Source organism: Tachysurus vachellii, chromosome 10 (assembly GCF_030014155.1).
Source record: "Tachysurus vachellii isolate PV-2020 chromosome 10, HZAU_Pvac_v1, whole genome shotgun sequence".
NCBI lineage: Eukaryota > Metazoa > Chordata > Actinopteri > Siluriformes > Bagridae > Tachysurus > Tachysurus vachellii.
In genome coordinates, this window is record NC_083469.1 from 12,357,073 (window position 1) to 12,380,665 (window position 23,593).

The 23,593-nt window shown below is 38.4% G+C and overlaps 1 protein-coding gene across 2 annotated transcripts in view; it reads left to right on the forward strand.

The window, feature by feature from the left end:
• The window catches only part of LOC132852804 (kelch-like protein 29), an 84,409-nt gene that overhangs the window by 46,709 nt on the left and 14,107 nt on the right, over positions 1-23,593 (forward strand). For both annotated transcript variants that reach the window (XM_060880247.1, XM_060880248.1), the window contains exons 7-11: positions 654-850; positions 3,256-3,515; positions 14,277-14,475; positions 18,877-19,059; positions 19,695-19,875. In XM_060880247.1, coding sequence (XP_060736230.1) covers positions 654-850; positions 3,256-3,515; positions 14,277-14,475; positions 18,877-19,059; positions 19,695-19,875 — 1,020 coding nt within the window. The remainder of the gene's footprint in view (positions 1-653; positions 851-3,255; positions 3,516-14,276; positions 14,476-18,876; positions 19,060-19,694; positions 19,876-23,593) is intronic.

The following is a 23,593-nucleotide window of genomic DNA, read 5'->3' on the forward strand; positions in this document are numbered from 1 at the left end:
CACTATTGTACCGTGTGATAAAGCAATACCTCAGACCACAGGCAATGACGCAGATGTCAGTTGTGTTTAATATGTGTATTTAAGTGTGTGTGTGTGTGTGTGTGTGTGTGTGCATGTGCATGTGTGTGTGCACATAGAATGGGAAAGAGGAAGTAAATGCAGAAGAAAATCTATTACAGCAATTTCTGTGCCATTATCCAGTCACTTCACACATGCGTCACTGCTTGGCTGGTATTAAGGCCTAACCTTTCATTACTATGTAATTATCGCAAGCTTTTATTTCAAGGGGCTAGTTTGTGTCCTGTTATAGTGTTAGTCCTTTACCTAGAACTCCTTAAGACTTTCCCCAAACAGGGCTGCAGAGCATTCATCTGTCGATCAGCTCTCTGTTTTTCCTAAACAAGCTGCTGCTCCATTAGCGGGCCATGCAGTCTGCACTTCTCATACAATTTTATATATGTATTATGCATGAAGATGCATAACAACCAATCCAGATTTTCCCCCTCAAGCTCTGCCACACTTCTCAGATACCGGCTATAGTGAACTGACAGTTTACATTTTAGGCATTTAGAATCTGACTGCATGCCAGATTTTAATCATTGCTCTTAAGGTTCTTGGGGTTTTTAGACTCTATCCTTCTCCACTGTCTCCAGGTTGGCTGGAGAGAACAGGAATGGTGAGAAGATGACATTGACGATGAACAGCATCGGTGCTGATGTTCTTGAGATGCTGCTAGAGTTTGTCTACACAGGCTCACTTATTATAGACTCAGCCAATGCCAAGACCTTACTGGAGGCTGCCAACAAGTTCCAGTTTAACACTTTCTGCAAAGTTTGTGTGTCTTTTCTGGGTAAGAAGATATGATGTTTCTATTTTTCTCTATACAGAGTATAAAGATAGTGAGCATAAATGCATTAAACGATGCAGATACAGGTGTCTGTGGTCTGCTGCTGTTGTGTTGTACATTCTGGTATACTTTTAACACTGTTATAAAGAGTGGTTACTTTAGTTACAGTAGACTTCCAGCCAGCTCAAAGCAGTTTTATCAGTTTTTTGATATGAGATCTGAAATACTCAAACCAGCCCATCTCACATCAATAGTCATGCTATGTTAAAAGTCACTGTGGTCACTTTTTGAAATTCTATGTACGTGAAATCCTGTTATTAAATGAAAGTTAAAAACCTTGGCTGCATAAGCATATATTGTAAGCATACATAGACGAAAAATTTGTTATTACTGAAAAACGTTTAGTCTTGGTCTTTTTGTCCTTGTCCTTTTAACCCATACAGTCAAAAACAATTGTTTGCTAGTCTGTACCTTTACCTCACAGTTGGTTGAATGAAATGAAATGAAATGAAATTGGGATATAGAAGCCTTTATTATCACCACATATACATTACAGCACAGAGGAATTCTTTGCTTTGTATAACCCAGTTGATGAGGTTGGGGTCAGAGCACAGGGGAATCTATGAAACAGCACCCCTGGAGCAGAGAGGGTTAACAGCCTTGCTTATTTGCCCAGAAGTGACAGCTTGGCAGTACTGGGGCTTAAAACCCAATCTTCCGAACAACAACCCAGAGTCTTAACCACTTGAGCCACCGTTGCCCCTACAAAACTTGTGACCAAACTTGTGAAGAAAAAAAATCATCATTTAAATGCATAATTGAATTGATTTTTTATTATTATTATTATTATTATTACTTGCTTCACAATATATTTCAACTAAAACAGAAAAAAGAAGAATCGATTTTATAAGAAATCTTCATTAGCTCTTCTTCCTCTGAGATCTCATTTCTCTTCCTATGCCACAAATTCTCTGCAAGATGCTGATTGACAGGTGTTGACTAGTGTGGACTAGAGTGTGTTATTTGTACACTGGTTCATCATTACAGCTATCATAAACACTTCCACACTATTTATAAGCGTATCCAGGCATTTATATACTAGTCCCAATGACTCTACTTGTATTCAAGCTTGGAAAACATTATGTGTTAGTAATTTGTCTGCTTGTTGGACATCATCCTCTGTGACACACAGTAAAGATTGGAGCCATACATATTTTAACAGGGATTCTGGCCAAACAGTCGCAGCAGTAGTGGGCGAGAACATCACTAGGAATCTGTCTGTGGCTTTTATATGCATGGCTGCTGTAGCGAAATATAGAAATTATTGTTCACTTTGAATGCATTACACACAAATTCCATTTGAAGAGTTATTTAATGAATCTGTTGGTTTTAAATAATGCCCTTTTCCGAATTAGCAGTGATGAGAAAGTTGAAACACTAGTCTGGTTTGCCACATTTCAAGCAAAATCAAAAAGTCTGGAGAATGATGGGAGCTTTGACAGCATAGGTTTGCTTTTTTCCCTCGTCTCCTGCGCCTCTGCCACTGTCTTCCACTGGGATCTGCAACTTAATAATCCATGAATACCTCAACTCGTATGAAATGACATTCACTCCAGTAGGAATTCAGTGAAGAAGAGCAACAATATTCAATATAAAGAACGAAGAACTCGTGAAAAAAAATATCTGCAGCCACTGGTGTGCTGTGTCAAATAAATGATAATGAATTCAGTGTAAAGTTAGATGCATGTTTTTTTTGTTGTTGTTTTTTTTAATTAACTTTTTTTTTTTTTGTAGATTTCTTACAGGATCATTGATGCATTGTTGAAGGAATGTTGGATTTATCGCTTTATTAAATGGGTTGTTCCTATGTTTATCTTCAATCTGTCCATTCTCTGTAATAACTGATAACTCTTGAGGCAGGACAGTAAGATTTCAATTTACACCTTTAGAAGTGTTTGTGCTAGACCGGGGGAAAATTGTCACTTCTTCATATATGCAGTGACAGCAACAAGCAGTGTTGAAGCTCCGGTTCATTACAGCTGGGATGTAAAGCATAGTATAGAGCTTTTGTTTCGTTGTGTTGACCTTTTGTGCAGTGGGAAAAAAAGCATGTGTCTGTCTGCACTAATCAAAAGGCCCAGGTGAGCCTCCTGCTCCCATGTCCAATCGATTTTCTCCTCCCGGTTCTTCTTCTCACCATCCGCTTGAGATATTACACTCTTCAGGTCCATAGCAATACATGCTGAAATTTAATCCAGCAAACAGCATCCCTGAAGGTGCAGGCTGTAATGTCCATTTTACAAGGTTCAAAGGCAGGTGTGTGTGTGTATGTGTGGTGTGTGTGTGTGTGCTTTGTCTATCTGTTCATGTGTTTTGTCTATCTGAGTGTGCGTTTTAATCTCATACAGAGAAACAGCTGACAGCCAGTAACTGTCTTGGTGTGCTGGCGATGGCAGAGGCCATGCAGTGCACAGAGCTCCACAGCATGGCCAAAGCCTTCGCGCTGCAGAACTTTCCAGAGGTGGCGAGTCAGCAAGAGATCCTCAACATCTCCAAAGAGGATTTCATCAGCTACTTGTCCAATGACAGTCTCAACGCAAAAGCTGAGGAGCTGGTGTATGAGACGGTTATCAAGTGGATCAAGAAAGACCCCAGCAATCGAGTACAGGTCAGTTATCATTTTAATTTTAATAACGGATTATTGGAACACAAGAACTGAAGATCTGAATTACCTCGCTTAGCATAGATTTTTACAAAGCTAACACGGCTAGCACTGTGCTACATACTGAAATATAGCGAGAAAAATAGATTCATTTTAACAATCAGGCACGTTTTCTCAATTTGTAATTCAATAAAATATAAATATATCTGAAGCCGGTTTGTACTATACAATTGCTACAGTTACAGCATGATTTATGATGAATTGTCACACTGTACAAATTGATTCCAGTTTTGACTGAATTCTGTACCAGACCTCACACTAACATCTGTGGTGGATTGTATGAAGATCATTTAACGAGAGACCTGCAATTACAGGAAATACTTTTGTATTTACATCTCCAGCATTTGGCAGATGTACTTATGCAGAGCGACTAACAGAAGTGCTCACCTATTCACTCAGGTGAATATTGTTTCACAAAAAATATCATCAGTCTAGAACTCTGTGGGGAAAAAATACAGCAAGAGAAGCACAAAGACAACTTTTTACTTTTAAGTATTTCAGGAAGAGGTAGGTCTTTAAACGTTGTATGAAGGCTTCCAGTGACTCAGCTATTCAGACATCTAGAGGGAAGTTCATTCCACCATCTAAGTGCTAGAGCATTGCACATCTCGTGTCGATGCATACTGTACTTTCCTTGTACCTTGTAAGATGGTGTGTCCAAGCGAGCAGAGCTGGAAGTTGGGAGGAAGTGTGGTGCAGGTGGTTCTACTTACAACATCCATCAGCACCATCTGCATGTGTACAAGAAAAGGCTTACTTTAACAGAAAAAAAAGCTCTGGGTGTCAAGAGTATCAAAGCATACTAAGGCAAAGAAGGGGAATTTGGAGCCGTCCGTAGCTGTATACAACAGGACAATATGGAATGGCAAAACTTTCTTTGGTATGCTTTCTAAATAGAGTGTTGGCATGGAGGTGGTGTATAAATGTAGATTTCAAACCTTAGTGACACCAAAAAAATTCAGAAAAAAAATTCTGCAAATCTACAATTGTGATCCTTGGAGAAATATTTCTATTTTTAACCATCCTTCTCGCCATGTGTGTGTAAGATACATATGCGTTCTCTTCTAGTCAGGTTTATTACATCTCACATTGTTTAATACTTCTCAATTATTACCTTAACCGTGGATCTGGACATATTCCCACATGTCGCTATTTTTAATAGACATTGCCTTATTTATGAAGGTCGTATTCTTTAAGCCTCTCAAGCTGATGAATGAGTAAGGGAATTTGCTCTCCTGTGTCACATTATATTTATGCCCCAGTGAAAAAAGAAGTCATTCTTAAACCCTCAGGTGAGCTTTAACAGTGAAATATCAAGTGAAAAATATATATTTTATATTTATAGGTATCAATAATTCGAATTTTTGTTTCTGTACAGCTTTTATTTAATTACCCAAAAACGCAAAACATTTTTGTGCATCTATTTGGTTATAAATTGTGGTAATCAAACTACAAATGGGAGTTGAATATAGGTGGGATTTCCTAATCAATATTAGGAAATATGATAAATAAATAGTGATTTTTATCTTTGAAATTTTACAAAGCATCATTTTAAGTCCTTGTTTTTAAATTTGTTGTAGGGCTGTTAGCAGGCATTCCACTTTAACCTCGGTCACTGAGAATTCTATTTTGTTCACTGCAGAAAAAACTATCACTTCATTATTTTCAGTAGCCAGAGACTATCAGTGAAACATTGTTACCCGGTGTAGAATTTACTGGAAATGATCTTTAGCAGTACTGAGCATGCTAGTATTGAGGAACATGATTATAAGCTTGTAAAGCAGTATGTTTTAGAATTTCTGCAGAGTTAAGTCTGGGAATAGCTTGCTGATTATACGGTGTAAATTGTAAGCAAAAGAAAGGACTGATTGTGACAATAGCACGCATTAGAGTAAATTTGAGCGTTGAACAGTGGAATTAAGCCCAGCTGGACATCCCAGCTTTAGATCTCAGCTGGTGCTATCTGCAGTCTCTTATATCACAAATAATCACAGATTCTAGTTGAAGCAATGCTTCAGAATTATTATTTATAGCATTTGAGTGACTACTGCATAGAATAATGTAGACATAATACCCCAAACTGTATACAGAACATAAAAGCTGATTAGAAACTCCTGTTACAATGTGCTGTGAACCGAAACTATCAATAACACCATCAGATTAACAGTTATGCTTTTTTCTTAAACACATTTGACATTAGGATTATTATATGTGAAACATCCATAATTGAAGCCCTTGTGAATGAGCTGTTACTATAGCAACAATAATATGTATGCGTTAATTTAAACCTATTATTTATGTTACAGCCAGATCTATTGTCAAAACATGTGATTAAAGGATTCAGATGATCAAAAGAATTAAGGTGTAACGTTACACTCTGGTCATGATTTGATTTTATTTGCAATATTGGATGGATGATTTCTCTTTGAGTCACAGAACAAAATCAAATTGAAGTAATTGAAAATTTGGGCTGAATCATAAACATTGCGAAACACTGTGGATTTTTGTCCGACAGCAGTTTAATATTGTTATCAAAAAAAGGTTTATAATATCTTAAGTAAACAAACTCACCTGCAGACTGTCTGAAATGGAGACTTTAAAAATTATTGACTGAAACATAATTTGCTCTGCAGAGGAAAGAGAACGCCAAAGTCGACTAAAATCCCTGTTTTTTTGGCCTTGGGTGTTGTGTGAAAGCAACTATAGAGTTGTTTTAATGTGATGATATAACTGTAATATATATGATGCATGTTGGTCGTTGGAATCCAGCACTTTCAGGCTATCGTCCTTCACAAGTACAGATCTCACACTTTCACGTGACCAGCATGCTGTCTGTGTACAGTATTTGAACTTTATGAGATGCACAGATTGGGACCTCAGGTGTTCAAACAGTGCAATTGCATTCCATGCATATTTAATATAATTCTGATTTCCACTATATGAATTGTACGTTTCCACAACGCACCATGTCACAATGTATCTCTACAGTCCTACAAAATAATGTATTAAAATACCTAAGAAGAGACATTCTCCTCGGCTCTTACAGAATTATTAACATGTAATTATGTAATAATGATGGCTTTGGATTTGAGTTATACTGTATAAATTGTCAAAATCTTTAAAAATATTTTAAACTGTTAAAATGATTGTGACTACTACCATTAAGCTTAGGCTATATGCAAGTGTCAAGTCAAAGGTTGAATGCTCTTTTAGTACTAAAGGGAAATTTTTGTTCATGGTAATCACGCATACAGTACACACTCTGTGAATAAAGATCGAATAAAAATGCTGGAGTATTCCTTTAAAAGCAAAAAGAGTCGTCATCCCGCCTATGTCAGGTACAGACGTGGTCTCAGAGGTACCATTTTAAAATAATGTAAAACATTTCTCTTTTTGCTAGGAGCCATGAGAGTTGTAAAGCTGTCACATGTAATTTGCTGCATATGAGCAATACTCCAGGCATTTTGAATTGCAAGCCGAGCTTGTCAACAAGTTTTTTTATGCACAGGCTGTTTTAGCTTCTTTCATTTTCATTTCATTTGTAGTCTGTGAAATGAGTTTGTCTTGGTTGAATTACATTACAGCCTAATGTCACTTTGTCCAAAGTAATGTGTTTGAATATAACTGAAAACTGCAAATGTGCATTATCAGCCACCTAGGAAGTCTGACAACCAATTGAATACACTGCTCGGGGCACATTGAGCCTCGCTGTGAAACTGGATCTGATGGCATGAAAAGGAAGCAATAGATAGTGATGCAATGAACTGATGTTTATTTGACCCAAGTCGGCCTCTTCTGAACAACACTTTCTGGAAAAGAAAATCAATCTGAATTTAGCTGGAGTTCAGAGGTCCGATACTTCACTTTTCTCCCATGGGACTAAGCCTGTGAAATCACAAATCCAACATAACACCCAGCCAGAACTTAAAAGCCTCCAGTTTATTCACACTTTCTCACATCTCACATTCTCTTCAGCTATGCCTGTGCCTTTTTTTGTGTGTTTGAGTGTTGGGCACTAAGTTCCTCTTGGCAGGCTGGTATATTCATCAGAAAGTAGTCAATGGCATCTCCTAGGTGCTTTGTTTTACTCTGCCAAGTATTTAGATTTATGTTGCCTGGACTGTAGAAAAGAGTGCAGAGTACAGGCTTTTTTGTCCAAGACAGATTTATACAGGTGTAAGTAATAGGTCACTGAAGAAAAATCACTTGCAATATCAATGCACTTCTACATGACTGGGTGGTGTGTATGAAATTTCTTCTGTATGCTTTCAAATGCTTCTGTTGTGTAATTAACCAAATCTCAGAGGCTCATACAATAAGAATACAATTTGGCAGCAATGTGACGTGTGTGTGTATGTATGTGTGCGGGGGGGTATGCTAACATCTTAGTTAAAGATCTATTGTCCCCACAAGGATAGATATAGCTGACAGCTTTGAGCTTATGGAAACATTTGAAAGCTTTAAAGAGCCAAAATATTTATTAATATGTTTGTTTGTTTGTTTATTTGTGTATTTATATAATGATATTTAGAATAGGATTAGATTTAATTGTCAGTAGTGGGTCCTCATATGAGTGTGTGTGTGTGTGTGTGTTTATAGGAATAAATGACAGTTTTGAAACTATGGGGACATTTGATATTAAAAAAAAAAAAACAGAAAAAATAAAAGAACCACAGTGGCTTATTATATTTATTCATTTATTTATTTGTTTGTTTATATACTAAATTTCAAGGTAGAGTTAGACGTTTAGTAAGGTTTGTTTGTGTGTGTGTGTGTGTGTGTGTGTGTGTTAGCTTAGCTATACATAGTCATGTGTGTCCCGCTGCTCTGGGTTATTGTCTGTCTAGACTGTGCAACTTCTCACTCAAAGCTCTTTGATCCATCAGTACATTATGATCTAAGACTCAGGGGTGCTTTTACTTTCTTCTCCTTGTTGATGTGTTAGACCATTTTTTTGGTGTAATGTGGTTTCCAGAGTCCTTTCTAAAAACTGAAACCATCAGTGCCGCCTTTATAGACCAATTTATCATCATGGTAACAAAATGATGTTGCATATTAACTTTATTTATTTAGACATCTGCTTCCTGCAGTTCAATGAACAAATAAGAACAATTGAATGTACAAATTTTACGTATCATTATCTTTTGTGTCTGTTTCTGATAGTGTAGCTTTGTTTGTTAATGAAATTATGTCATGCTTAGGTACAGAATTTGTTAGTATATACAGGATTATTGTCTAAATTGTTCATGCCGATGCTTTGAGACTTTTATTTGTGCAGTTTGCTGCCTCTGGCAAATTGAGTGGAAATTTGGACATTTGTGTTACATTTTTCGTTTGAATGGAGCTTGATGGTGAATTATCGGTGACAGTCCTGAGATGAAGCCGCTCTCTCATGCTGCGGGCCAGATGTAGATCTCTATAATTGTCTGTTTTACTCTCTGACTGATCAGAGCCAGTGGCAGGGAATGAGCATAGTGCTGTGTTCAAATACAGAAAGAGGCCACTGTTCCAGACCTGATGGCTTTTTAATCATGGAAAGCTGGCAGTTGCTAGGAAGCTGTAGAATAATGCAGATTTTAGAGCGCCATGTTTACAGGCTATGGAAAGTCCCCTTCTTCGAGCATTTCCTTCCTATTGATTTTGTTTTCTCTTTTTTTTGCAAAGTAGCCTCTGTCCCCAGGCTTTCGAGACACTCCATACTAAACCCCCAGCGCTCTTTCTAGGCTGTGACAAGATGCAATCAAGGAGCGCTGTAATCGAACCCATAGCGGGTCATTTTTCACTGTGAAGTTCCAGCTGCTGTTTAATATGAATCCTCCATACGAGCTCACAGGTGTGTTTTAGAGAAATGACACTACCTAGGATGATGCCAATGTTGTCTCTGGAACACACATCTCCATTTATCCCACTAGGAGGAAAGTGTTTCAGAGACATATTTAATCTGTCTTCTCTCTATCACGTTTCTCACCTCAGTAACGTTTCGTGAGCTGAGTGTTTTCAGATCCTGTTTACTTGGACTTTATCTTTACTGCTCTTTTCTCATGTGTGGGTGTATGCTATGGAAGTGTATGATGATATAAATCATGTTAGAACTTTTCATTAAAAAAAAATTATAAAAAAACTTTTAAGGTGAAAAAAAGAATATTGAAGCACCTTTTTGGGCAGCATGTCTATCAGCACATCTTGACTTGGTGTCAGAAAAGCAGACAGACAGACAGACAGACAGACAGGGTTTTATTAAAAAGTATTAAAATCAGACATAGGAAAACACTGTGGAAAAACACACACACAAAACAACCGGTATAAATTGGGGAGGTAGTTAGTGAAACATAATGGACAGGTGTATAAATTGGGGAGGTAGTTAGTGAAACATAAGGGCAGGTGTATAAATTGGGGAGGTAGTTAGTGAAACATAAGGGCAGGTGTATAAATTGGGGAGGTATTTTGTTGAAACATAAGAGGCAGGTATATAAATTGGTGAGGTATTTAGTGAAACATAAGGGCAGGTGTATAAATTGGGGAGGTATTTAGTGAAACATAAGGGACAGGTGTATAAATTGGGGAGGTAGTGAAACATAAGGGGCGGGTGTATAAATTGGGGAGGTAGTTAGTGAAACATAAGGGACAGGTGTATAAATTGGGGAGGTAGTTAGTGAAACATAAGGGACAGGTGTATAAATTGGGGAGGTAGTTAGTGAAACATACGGGACAGGTGTATAAATTGGGGAGGTAGTTGGTGAAACATACGGGACAGGTGTATAAATTGGGGAGGTATTTAGTGAAACATAAGGGGCAGGTGTATAAATTGGGGAGGTATTTAGTGAAACATAAGGGCAGGTGTATAAATTGGGGAGGTATTTAGTGAAACATAAGGGCAGGTGTATAAATTGGGGAGGTATTTAGTGAAACATAAGGGGCAGGTGTATAAATTGGTGAGGTATTTAGTGAAACATAAGGGCAGGTGTATAAATTGGGGAGGTATTTAGTGAAACATAAGGGCAGGTGTATAAATTGGGGAGGTATTTAGTGAAACATAAGGGGCAGGTGTATAAATTGGTGAGGTATTTAGTGAAACATAAGGGCAGGTGTATAAATTGGGGAGGTATTTAGTGAAACATAAGGGCAGGTGTATAAATTGGGGAGGTAGTTAGTGAAACATAAGGGGCAGGTGTATAAATTGGGGAGGTAGTTATTGAACACCTGAGAGCACAAAACAAAGACATATGTCACAGGATATAAATAAACCCTTACCAGAACGCCTGAAAACGTTCAAACATTGATAATTTGGTTAAGCCGTTCCTTTGATCATTCGAACTTCAGTTTTCTAGCAGACACCTGAATGTTTTGTATTAAAATCACTGGGATTTGTAGTCATTCATTATTTCCTGCACATTCATTAAAGCCCCAGTTCTGGCTTTAAACCCTGATGCTGCCACCACCATGCTGAATCGTGCTAAAGCCGCTTTGTGACAATGTCAACTGTAAAAATCGCTATACAAATAAACTTGAATTGAATTGTAGCATATGAGAGACATGTATAGCATATGAGAGATTGTTGTCAGTCACAGAGAGTAATCAGCATTTGTCAGATGTTCCTGCAGTTGCTTTAGTATTGCTCTGGGTCTCTTGGCAGCCTCTCTGGTAAGCTTTATGAATTTAGGAGAGACATCGAGGGTTCATTGAGGGTTTCATTTTTTTACATCACAAAAACCTAACCTTTTTACAGGGTTGTGTATATTTCTATATTTACTGTATGAGATTTGATTGTTTATGTGTTTTGCATAAATTATCCCTGTTTTTTTGTATACATATTTGCTATCCCTCTATTATCTCATGCAGTCCTGCCCTGGAGCAGTGAACAAAATAAGGAGAGCTCAATAAATCCTTGCCTTCTGTTGCGACCAGTCTTCAGAGTTGCTTGGAGAGCAGTCCAACCTCATGATTTATGGCTTAGATAGATACGTTTTTATATCTACAAGCTGTGGAATAACCATCACAAATTTGATTCTGCCTTGTTGTGGCTTGCCCTGGGGATTGTAATTTTTTATTTCACTTGAAGATAATAACGGGAACACAGCAAGCATATCTGGCCATGAAATAGAATATTAGAGATGATTATTGTAGTGTCAGGAACATGTCTTCAAAATAAAATACTCGAGGCGGGTTCATGGTGCTTTTGTTAACTGAACTAACTGTTTCTTCTGATCGACTTGAAGTACATGCACAGTCAGGCACAACCTTTTACTAGAAAGACGATTCATACCTTAACAAATAATAGTTATATATTGAGGATATAAAGCGTAATATTGTGATATTTATTATGCAACCATTATGTGTTTAGGTGTTAAATAATCTCATGTATATTACACTGTCCACATATGTATGTGTGTAATGCATGCTAATGAAAATAGAGCTTAATTAGCACATAACATTTATTTGATTAGATCAAATCAATTCATAAAAAACTGATTTAAATTACAACTGGGATTTCGGCCTGAGGTCAACAACCTTTTGATAATATGAATAAATATAACATTGAAAATATACATCATGTTCTGCTAGGATATATTGTCTTATATTTATCAGATGGCGCTGATCCAATCCTCACTATTGGTATTGGGCCACCGCCAACACAACACTGTGGATCGGATATCAGAGGAAACATACAGTATCGGATCTTGTAACAAATTACGAGGACTTGAATTCAATTTGGAAAATAAGTTTTATTTTTGGAACCAGAAGTATTATATAAAGTGGCTCGACAGGTTTTATTCTTTTGTTATGATTGATTTTATTATATTTATCCTTTATACTTTATTGTATTTGCACCATAAGAGAATTTTGTGTAAAAGCATTTAACGGTGAAGTGCTTCATTTAGAATAATCTTTTTCAGCTTTATAGTTTAAAAAAACCCTGATGCACAGGGAGAAGATGCAAACTCTGTGTACACAGGGTGGAGGCTGGAGTCGAACCCCCAACCATGGAGGTGCGAGGGAAACCTGCTAACCCATAAACACTTATATTTTATCTTATTATATTAGCTAGAAAAAGTGTTCTGAAACATTTCAGCAAAGTTCCTCTGTAACAGATTCGATCCAATAAGTCCTCCGGTGATAGGAAAGGACATGAGAAAATAGCTCTTTCAATCACTGAAAAAGAAAGTAACAGCTAATCTCACAAGACATGACTTGTGTTAGATCGAAACTCTAATGTAGAAGCAGTGCACATGGTTTTTGCAGCAAGACACAGTCTTAGATAACAGCATGTTGTTAAGCACTACAACAAATGGCTAAAATACTCTCAGCCCTTAATGGAGACTCTGATGTAGCTCTTAGCACTGCAGAAGATCTGTAGAGCATGTTACCAGTGCGCTTTTATTGCAGACAGGTGTAGCATGCTGAATGCCCAGGAGTTTGCTATTGCAGTCTTATTGTAAACAGATTTACAAGGGCACATAGCAATCACTACATTTCTAAGCTCTGGCACATGAGCCTACATGCCTTTGGTAATTTCAATAGGGCCAATTCATCTGTGATTCTGAAGAAAGCTGAATTTCTTTTGCACAACAGCAGCTCCATATCTCATGTATGGCACTGTAAGCCAACTCCCTCTTGTCATGACATTATTGCAGAGCAGCTCGAGCCCAAGCAGGAGCAGGGCTGCGTTCTGATTCTTAAATCGTACAGTCGATAAGCCGTGATTGCTTCAGCAGAGGAGAGAATGGTTGTAATCCAAAGAGATTTCTTTTCAGGTACATTGCCTGCAGATGTTGTTTAAAAATACATTCTTAATATATTTTTTTCATCAGTGAGATTCCTGTACTTGTGTAGAAAACAGTGAATGGTGGTGTTAGACCTCCCTTCCTGAAATGCCAGATAGATAAACTATCTGAATATGATGGTGCAAATATTCCCCGAGAGTATTCTCACCTGGGACTGCATGGAAATGCCACCAGCACACCCACATCTCTGACCTTTATAGTTCCTGATTTAGACTAGTCTCTCTGTGCATCTGAATGAGAATGTGTGTTGAAGGCCAATTTCTGTGTCAGAGTTATTTCGGTGCTACGCCTCTGGTGGACCTACATTGTGTCTTATAATGTGCTTGGCGAGTTTGCTTTTGAAATCCAGCGCTGCCAAGAATGGGGAGGGGCCGGGGGGCAGCCGAGGCATTAAAAAGACTCACCAGCTGTTGGCCGTGTTTCATTGTGTTTACAAGTTCCCCTGAAGTGGACAAAGGCCTCGATGGAGATATAGTGAAACAAGGAGCCATTCAATGATGGGATTGTTCACCATGGCAACTGTCCTTCCTGAACTGAGTTTTGGTTTAGGAAATACTAACCACCTGTACTTTACACAGTTCTCTCCTTATTATCTCCTGGATAGTGCCATGTAAAGCTGCCAGACCATGATGGTATTTTTGATTACTGGGTAATTGGTGTTGAAGTTTATTATGTGAGTTTAATGGCAAGCCTGGACCCACTCTGGGCTCTTTATCCGTTGGGCTGTCACTATGAGCGATTGCTTTTGAAAGCATAATCTATTTATAATGACTCGGATCTGTGCTCACATGCAAACACAAGGTCTTTGGCTCTTGTTAGGATGTGTTGATTGGGTTTCCCTTTCTCCTTCACCAAGATGGTGGGAAACGTGGGATTATGTTATGGAGTTTCCGTTTTGGCTGAAGTGCCTGTTTGTTCCCCTCAGCATATGTCCGAGCTGCTGGCTGTAGTTCGCCTGCCCTTTATCCACCCCAGCTACCTACTGAACATTGTGGACAACGAGGAGCTGATCAAGTCCTCAGAGCCGTGCAGAGACCTGGTTAATGAGGCCAAGCGCTACCACATGCTGCCACATGCCAGACAGGAGATGCAGACACCCAGAACACGCCCGCGACTCTCTGCAGGTACAGTCTTCACTTCATCTAACAAACTATCACACCAGATTAGTGTGACTGATGTACATGCAGCAGAGGTAGAAAGTAAAAATGTGTGATTACTTTGTCCTAGTACTTAGTGTTAGCATCTGGACTGACTTTTGACTTTTCTGTATTATTCAATGGAGATACAGTGGAACAAGTGATGGGATTGCTCACTGTGCCAAACACCCGTTCTTAAAGCCATCAGATGACTTTTGAACACAGACAGCACAAACTGATTTCTAACAATTTAAAACAATTTTAACAATTTAAAACAAAAAATTTCTAACAAAACTAATAATACAGCAGGAATTAAACCTTAGCTAAAGCTAATTTCATTTTGATTTGAATTGAATATAATCTACATCTGAATTGTTTTTACTTTATTGTTTTAGGAACATTGTGACATATTATCTTTTACAATTGAAGGTCCCATAAACAGGTAGAATAAAGATCCCATATTAACACATATCTGAAAATAATCTTACTTCATCTGTACGTGTGTACACACTTTTGCCACCTCTGAATAGCAGATTATATTCTTAGACATCAAGTGTTTTATGTACGATTTGTTGTGTTGCGTGAATTTGCTATCTTATCCAAGTCCCGACCTGGTGGTTATATTCTGATAGAGCAGTAAAGCTGAAAGATCGTGTTCATCTGTAACAGCACCCCACGCAAATGCAGTTAAACGCGATGCCTGGAGTCCAGCCACAGCAGTTTCATGTCCTTGCCAAAGAGAGTGTCAACAGTGGGTGTCGCAGCACCTGCACCTCTTATTACTGAGCTTTAGCAAGTCAGTAAATTTCACTGATGTGTACCTTCACACCTCTCCATGCTGCATGAAACCAGATTTCCATTTTGAACGTTCACATCTATACCTGCTTATACGTCTACAAATTATTTTTTGCATTGGTTTATAGTTCATTCTTTGAACTGTTTTTCATTGCCTATACAAAATGATATACTGATTCGTTGGAAAGTATCAACATCCTGAATATTTTTTGTAGGCTATAAAGTGTAGCTAAATTAATTTACTAGCTTGAACTCATTGACCTCAGACTACAGACTGTGACTCTATGCTATCATTATCAGAATATTCATCTAATTTCATTGCTGACTACAGGATCTCTTTTAAGCATGGGGTAATCCACTATAATCAGCAGAGTCCTGGCCCCCCGTGGCCTGCCTCTAATACCTATCTCACTGGGTTTGTCAGTGGCAGAGACCGAATCACAGTGGGGTTTCTCACGCAGCAGGAGCACAGGAACCTGTCACAAGGCCACGGATGGAAGGCCTTGATCTCAGTCATGCTAGATTAGTGAGCTCTGAATGACTCATGGGTCAGATTAGTATTGCCTTCTTCTCTGTCTACTACTGTAAACATTATTTATTTATATATCCCCAAGAGTCAGCTGGTCAATGTGTCCTATTCATATCATGCTCATGCTGAATATTTTTTCAAGATATGTATGCACTGTTTATCTTTTCTCCTCTATAACAGTATAATTCGTCCTGATGTCACATCAAGTAGATTTTCTTGATAACCTCTGGATTGTTCATTATGCATGTAATTCTGCATCCGGTAGTTTTGAGTAAAGTTCAGTAAAGCTTCTTTGTGCCAATGTATATAATAAATAAATAAATAAATAAGAACATTTCAGTTTTGTTAAAGGATGGAAATGTATACATACAGTACATACAGTTGTGCTCAGATGTTTGGATACCATGAAAGAAATTGTTAAACATTGCCATTTATTTGGAAACTACGACAGATAACACAAATGACCTGCATTGTCGAGTTGCCAGGAGAAAGTCTTTACTGTGCCCATGCCTCTAAAAAGCCTGCCTTTAGTACACCAGACAGCACCTAGACAAGCCTCACAGCTTCTGGAGCAGAGACATTTGGAGTGATGAGACCAAAATTGAACTTTAAAGTCACAACCATAAACACTATGTTTTGGAGAGGAGTCAACAAGGCATAAGGTGAAAAGGACACCATCCCCACTGTAAAGCATGGAGGGGGATTTCTTATGTTTTGGGGCTGTGTGAGCTCCAGTGGCACAGGGATGTTTGTAAAAAAATGATAGCAATATGAATGCAGCATGTTATCAGAAAATACTGGCAGACAATTTGCATTCTACAGCACAAAAGCTGCACATGGGATGATCTTGGATGTTCCAACATGACAATGATACAAAGCACAAGGCAAGGTTGACCCTCCAATGGCTACAGCAGAAATTGGTGAAGGTTCTGGACATCACAGTCTCCTGACCTCAATATCATTGAGCCACTTTGGGAAGATCTCAAACTTGCAGTGCGTCCAAGATTACCAAAAGATTTACAGGCATTTTGCAGAGAAGAATGAGCAGCTATACCACCTAAGAGAATTAAGGACCTCATGTGCAATTATTACAAAAGACTGAATGTCATCATTGATGCTAAAGTGGGCAATACACAATATTAATAACTCAAGGTATCCAAACTATGGAACATTGATTATTTCCTCTTTTTTTTTAAAAAAAAAAAGGTCCTATAAGAAAAAGACATACAGTATATTTGTTTTGCCTTCTCACTCATGTTTTCTTTAAAAAATGGTACGCATCTTGCAAATTCTCCCAAGGTATGCAAACTTTTGAGCACAGGTAGAGAGCTTTAGAGAGGTGCCATTGTTGGTTTGAATATTTCTATTTTTTCATTAGCTTAGAAAAAACTGTACATTTTTATTATTTTGCCAGAGAGTAAAAGTGAGTCAGGGTTCTGTGGGTGGAAATTCTTTTTGATTAGAGAAAGGTCAAAGAAAATTGTCCAGACTGACAGGAAGGCTACTGTAACTGAAATAACACTTTTTACAGCAGTGTTAAGCAGAAACATGTCTCGGTATGTACAACATGTTGAATGTTGAGATGGCTGGGCTACAACAACAGAATAGTACACCAGGTTCCCCTCCTGTCAGCTGAGAGTCTGAGGCTACTGACAGTTGAAGTTCATGACAGTTGAGAATCTTGTCTCGCTCTATTTTCCCGTCTTCAACAGTCCAGTTATAGTGAGACAGTATGAATACAAATCTTATACAAACAACAGTGGAAGATTAAAGTGCTAGTTAAGATGGTGCCTTGTAGAAACTCATTTTGCACTAAACAAACCTTTACAAACTATATAATACACTATTACACCAACCAGGAGCGTTTTTTCCTTGGAGGAATTAATGTGATAGAAAGAATAATGTAACAGCAGTGAAAAGAAATCGTCTTTGCATTTTAACTAGCTTCTGCACAACCGACTACACTGGCATATTTTTAAGATGTTTTCTACTGTAGGTTGTGCACATTAACGTTTCATTTTATTTTGCTGCAAAAGACTGATCCTATTTTCTTCTTCTGCAAGGAAATGCCCCAGTCCTCTGGTTTTGGAGGAGGAATGTATGTCATGAATTTTAATCCAAACACTCGGAGAAAAAAAATCATGTTGGGCAATCAAACTGACTGAGCCTGAAGCTGGGAGACAAGAATCTTTTTTTTTGTTTGTTTGTTTGTTTTCTCCCAGAAAGTGAATTCTCTATCATTCCTTAAATAAATATATATATTTTTGGGATGGTATCTTTGTCTGCACAGCCAGTCAGCCAGCCAGTCTCGTGTTTGGTTTTGTGTATCAGAGTCAGGAACTTTCACTGTCTGCTTTTCTAGACTAGCTGTCTGCTATTGTGTTATTGCTTTGCAGAAAGAGTATTCAATAAAACTTGCAGACCAATTACATAACCTTTCATGCTTACAAAGGTCCAAATAAGCAATTAACGTGATTAAATAGCAACAACAGTTCCATGTTAATTTGTAACCATCGTTAAGTAACAGGCTTCCTCATTCATTTTTAAAAGTTTTGTTGGAGACAAAATGTTTATTTTAAATAAGCCAGACTAAAAGACGGTATATTCAATAAAAAAAAAAAAAATTAAAACTCCTCTGGTTTTTAAGATAGTGTCTCTATCCATGTAGCAAGTGAATAATTCACATAACTGAAATATTGAACTGAAGATTAGCTACAGTACATAAGCCAAGCTAGCTGTTGTTTAGAAAAGTAGAATCTCTGGATGACAGGCATTTTTTTTTTCATATGTTTATGGGCTCTGCTACGGTAATTTTTTTTCTCGTACTCGGTTTGTTCTCTTGAAATTATTTTCATTACTAGGGTATTTTCCAAATACAAATCAAAGTGGCATCATGTTGTTGCAAAATATGTTACACGGTTAAAAGAAATCAACATGTAGATTATAGCATTTTTAAATATTGTAAACTGTACTGCATATATGAACTGTATCTAAAGAAGAAACCGCTTCATCCCATCAAAATGCCCCTGAAAAAAATGATTTTGTGACTTTTTCTGTCCCTGCAGGGGTTGCTGAGGTGATAGTGCTGGTAGGAGGGCGTCAGGTCATCGGTATGAACCAGCGCTCACTGACAGCCGTCACTTGCTTCAACCCCCAGAACAACAAGTGGTACCCGCTGGCCAGCCTGCCTTTCTACGACCGCGAGTTCTTCTCTGTCATTTCAGCGGGGGATAATATCTACCTGTCAGGTAATCAAAATGGCTATGTGTCATGTGCCTCCCTCGGGTGAGAGCGTTTATATTTAGTGCATCCTGGTGAGAATTTGTGGAGGCAGCGTTTCTACTTTTTATCCCTTGAATTCTCTGAGTTTTTGTCACTCCTTGCCCTTGTGCATGTGTCTTTTTTAGGAGCCTGTTTTACCCCCAAACAGTAAAAACATGTTTCTCAGTGCCATGTTGTTCAGATTCATGCTGGAAATTGGTCTGTGCCTTGAGCTTTCCTTGGATGAGAGTGTAATTGACCCATCATTTCAGTAGGAGGAAAGACAATGTCATCTGCCTCTCCCCTTTGGCTAAAAAGGCATGCCAACTAATCAGACATCTGCTTCAAGTGTTTCTCCTCTGTACATAAATCTATAACTACTTTTAATTGCTGTCATATTGGACAGATTTGTGCTATAGTTTAAATAGCTATTACTGATGTAGGTTTTCTGGCTGCGAGGACTACTTTTTTCAACATTTGGTGGGAAAAAAGTGACACTTTAAACTTGACATCTGGTGCTTTGGTTGCTGCTGTGGAGTTGTATTAGTGTAGGTGTGTGAAAGGCAGTGTGCAAATGGATATTTGAGCAGACATTTGTGTATGGGTTTTTCACGGTCTTCAGGTGGAATGGAGTCAGGAGTCATGCTGCCAGACGTGTGGTGCTACATGTCCCTGCTGGATAATTGGAACCTGGTGTCCCGAATGACAGTCCCACGTTGTCGCCACAATAGCTTGGTCTATGATGGCAAGTTGTACACCATCGGAGGACTCGGGGTGGCAGGCAACCTTGATAATGTGGAAAGGTATGATGTCTACACACACACACACACAAAATGCCAGAGCATACTTGCTTTTAATTTCAGCATTCTATCCAAAGCCTTTATGCGTTCCCGATAAGAGAGTTGAGAAACAATCTGATAATTAGATCTCTGCTGGGGGATTGCACAACTATTTCAGTGGCAGGTGACTGTGGCACAAATGCATTGCACACATTGGAGCTGCTTTCCTTTTGAATACTAATGCACAGGATGTTGCTATAATGAACTACTAATGCAGCCAGATATGCTAAATAATCCAGTGAGTATGAAGTTTCCATACAATAAATGTGAATTATAACTATAGATTTGAAAACAGGGTGGAAAATAAGGACAGTTACTTAAAATACGGCAAAAAAGTTCATTTTCTGCTTATGAAAAAACACATACATTATGCATAATCCTGGTGGCTGTACTTCTCTAAAAGGTTTTTTCCATCCTTTAAGGCAGTGCATTTTTCTCTATTATTTTCCGGTTTATCTTGTCCATTACGGGATCTGCACAATAAAAATAACCACATATTAACCTAAAAGCAGTATTATTCAGTTCAGAAACACTTTGCTAATGCTCCAGACCTTGGTCATTCTGTTTGCGTCTTGTCCTTATTATCTTCTCTCCCAAAATAAAGAGTGTTTGTAGAACTCACTAGCCTTGTCAATTGATCCATCCGGTCTTATATATTGCCCACTCCACTCGGTGTCTAGCCTCCTGTGCATTTGCATGAGTCACCACTTAATTGACAGAGCACTGGGAAAATCATTGCTTACACAACAGTGGTTTGTTTGCTGTTGGAGGCTCCTGGAAAAAGAGCCTGTGCTGTCTCAGTAATTCCTAATTTCTGGCTTGCCATCCATCTTGCCTTCAGTTTCATGCTCCTAACCATGAAATCTCCTCCGTTCAGAATTATGTTCTCAATCAGTCTCTTTCTCAAGGCCGCTATCAGACCTCTCTGAGAAGGGGCTGTATTTCTAATCAATCACAGTGCAACGGTTGTGCAGTGTTCTTTGTATCTCTCTCTCTCTCTCTCTCTCTCTCTCTCTCTCTCTCTCTCTCTCTCTCTCTCTCTCTCTCTTACTCACTCTCTCTCTCTTACTCACTCTCTCTCTTACTCTCTCTCTCTCTCTCACTCTCTCTCTCTCTCTCTCTCTCTCTCTCTCTTACTCACTCTCTCTCTCTTACTCTCTCTCTCTCTCTCTCTCTCTCTCTCTCTCTGAGTTAATTGTATATATTAATACATATTATATTAACACAGAATGGTATCACGAGGCAGCCGTACACAACCATTCAGAATAAACACACTCTATAGTGATTGTCAGTGTGCTCATCGCTCAGAAAGCACCTCCCTCCAGCACTGTGCTCATCAGCGGCCAAGTGTGCATCTGTGGGAAGACTTCTAACCTTTTACCATTTTGAAATACCACACCCCTAGAGATGAGCGTTTGTGGTGAGATGGGAAGAATTGTGATTATGCCAAGGATGTTCCCTACTCAAGTGTTATTACTAGCACTTACAATTTAATTGGTCTTTGATGATGGATTGTTGTCCTCGAGCCACAATTTCTTCAGTGTCCAGCACTGCCGTCTAAGCTCAAGTGTGGCTGCAAGTGTTAATTCACTCTTTGTGTCTTCTAGCCACGATACAGAAACTATTTCAGAGCTCAGAGTCACTGCGTAAGGTCACAGTGTCACAGTGCTATTAAAATAATGTGAGCAAAGAAAGGAACATTAAAGCCTATTTTTATTCTTTCATCTATTCTCCTATATAAAGCTATTCTTTCTTGGCTTTATCAGCTTTAATTATGTGCCATATGGAGAAATATATCACATTAATACACGGTCACACATTACTCCCGCAGAGATATTAAGATCTCTATAACATTCTGCTCAAGTCCTAGTGGTTGTTTTTTATGCATAAATTTTCCTATGTTCGTTTCCCAGACAAACTGAAAGAAAGAAGGCATGTTAGGATATGGGGTTGGGTTCCTGGAGGCAGTTAAAGCCAGCGCTCATTGTGGCCTGCTGAGATAGAGCACCCCGCCGTGCCAACTCAACACACCATGGGATTAAAGGAACTGATAATTCTCCTTCTTCCTGCGCCTTCATCTCCCGCTTTTGGGTGTCTCAACACAGCTCCCAGCAACTTCTTTCAGACGTTCAGCAGAGCTTTTGGGATCACGTATTGAACAAATATGGCAAAGGCAAACCCAAACATTTTCAGCAGTTTTCCTAATTGAAAGTCTCTTCCCACATTCACTGTTCAAACAAGCTTGTCTCGCCTTCGCTGTAGTATCTCTCCTCTCAGTGGACTGTGATGTGTTGGTTGGAACACAGCTGGTGTTTAATAGTGGCTCTTGCTGCCTTTTGCTCTGCAGGGTTTCTGCCTCAGCCAACTTCAATAAGCTGTTACCTCTAGGTATGGCCTAAAAAATTGGCTCACTTCTGTAAAAACACCATATTTATTTAAGGATATGCAGCACCTTTGATTGTGTTCCAGCAAAACTCTCAAGTGACTAAGTATTACAGATACCCATCCAGCTGTAAAGGCTTTAGGAATATTCACAGAGGGAGTCTGCAGTGTGTAAAGACTATCCATTATATGTACAAGAATTGGCCAAAAGCTGCTGAAAATGGAAAGATAAGAATTTCAAGATTTCTGATTCAGCATGAATATATAGAGTCACAATACTTGACACCTTACATGAGACAGAATATGTTTCCACTCTAGTGAGAATAGATTTCCGTGAAAGTGAATCTATAGGGCTGTACATAATTATACGTATCCATAACATTTACAACATTTAGCAGACACCCTTATCCAAAGCGACTTAGTTTTTATCTTATCTTATACAACTGACCATTTGAGGGTTAAGGGCAGTGGCAGGTTTTTGGACCTGGGATTCAACCTTTCAATTGGTAGACCAACACCTTAGCCACTAGGCTACCATTTCCCCATTAGACTAATCACACCATGATTATAACACATCTTATTCTCATAGCAGGACTATTATTCACCTATATGTTTTCAATGTATAGTACTTCTTTTCTTCTTGCTATATGACTACACTGTAATTATCATAATCTCACTATCCTCCCATTACATTGCCCAAAAGATGATGGCTTTCCTTTTGAGTCCGTCTCCTCTCGAGGTTTCTTCTTATTCTCCTTATTCTGTCTCAGGGAAGTTTCCTTGCCTTTGTCGCCTCTGGCTTGTTCATTAGGGATCTAAATTTACATCCCATCTGATTTGTAGCAGTGTCCCTTGTTAAACATGTCAAACCATTAAACATAATTGACCATTAACATTGATACTGATGTTCTGTATATTGAGTCTAGCATGTGTATAATATCTTGATACTTTTACCGATTTTGATGAATGATGTAGTTATCATTCTATCCTTAATGAAGGGATTTAAGGCTTAAGTCTGTCCTGTGTAAATGTATCAAAATGCTCTGCTGACTTTCCCTAATGCAAATGTTCACCTTGATCATATTCACTCAATAATGTCAGCTTAATGCTCTGACCTTTTACGGAACTGCCCTCAAACTGAATCGAAGTCTTTTTTTTTGTTGTTATTTTGTTTTAAGCAAATAGATTTTCATAAATGTTTAGCAATTATGCATTGCATCAATACAAATTTAACCTTGGTTGAAATAAAGTTGAAATAAATCATTTTTTTATACAGTCCTGCATGAAATTAATTAATATC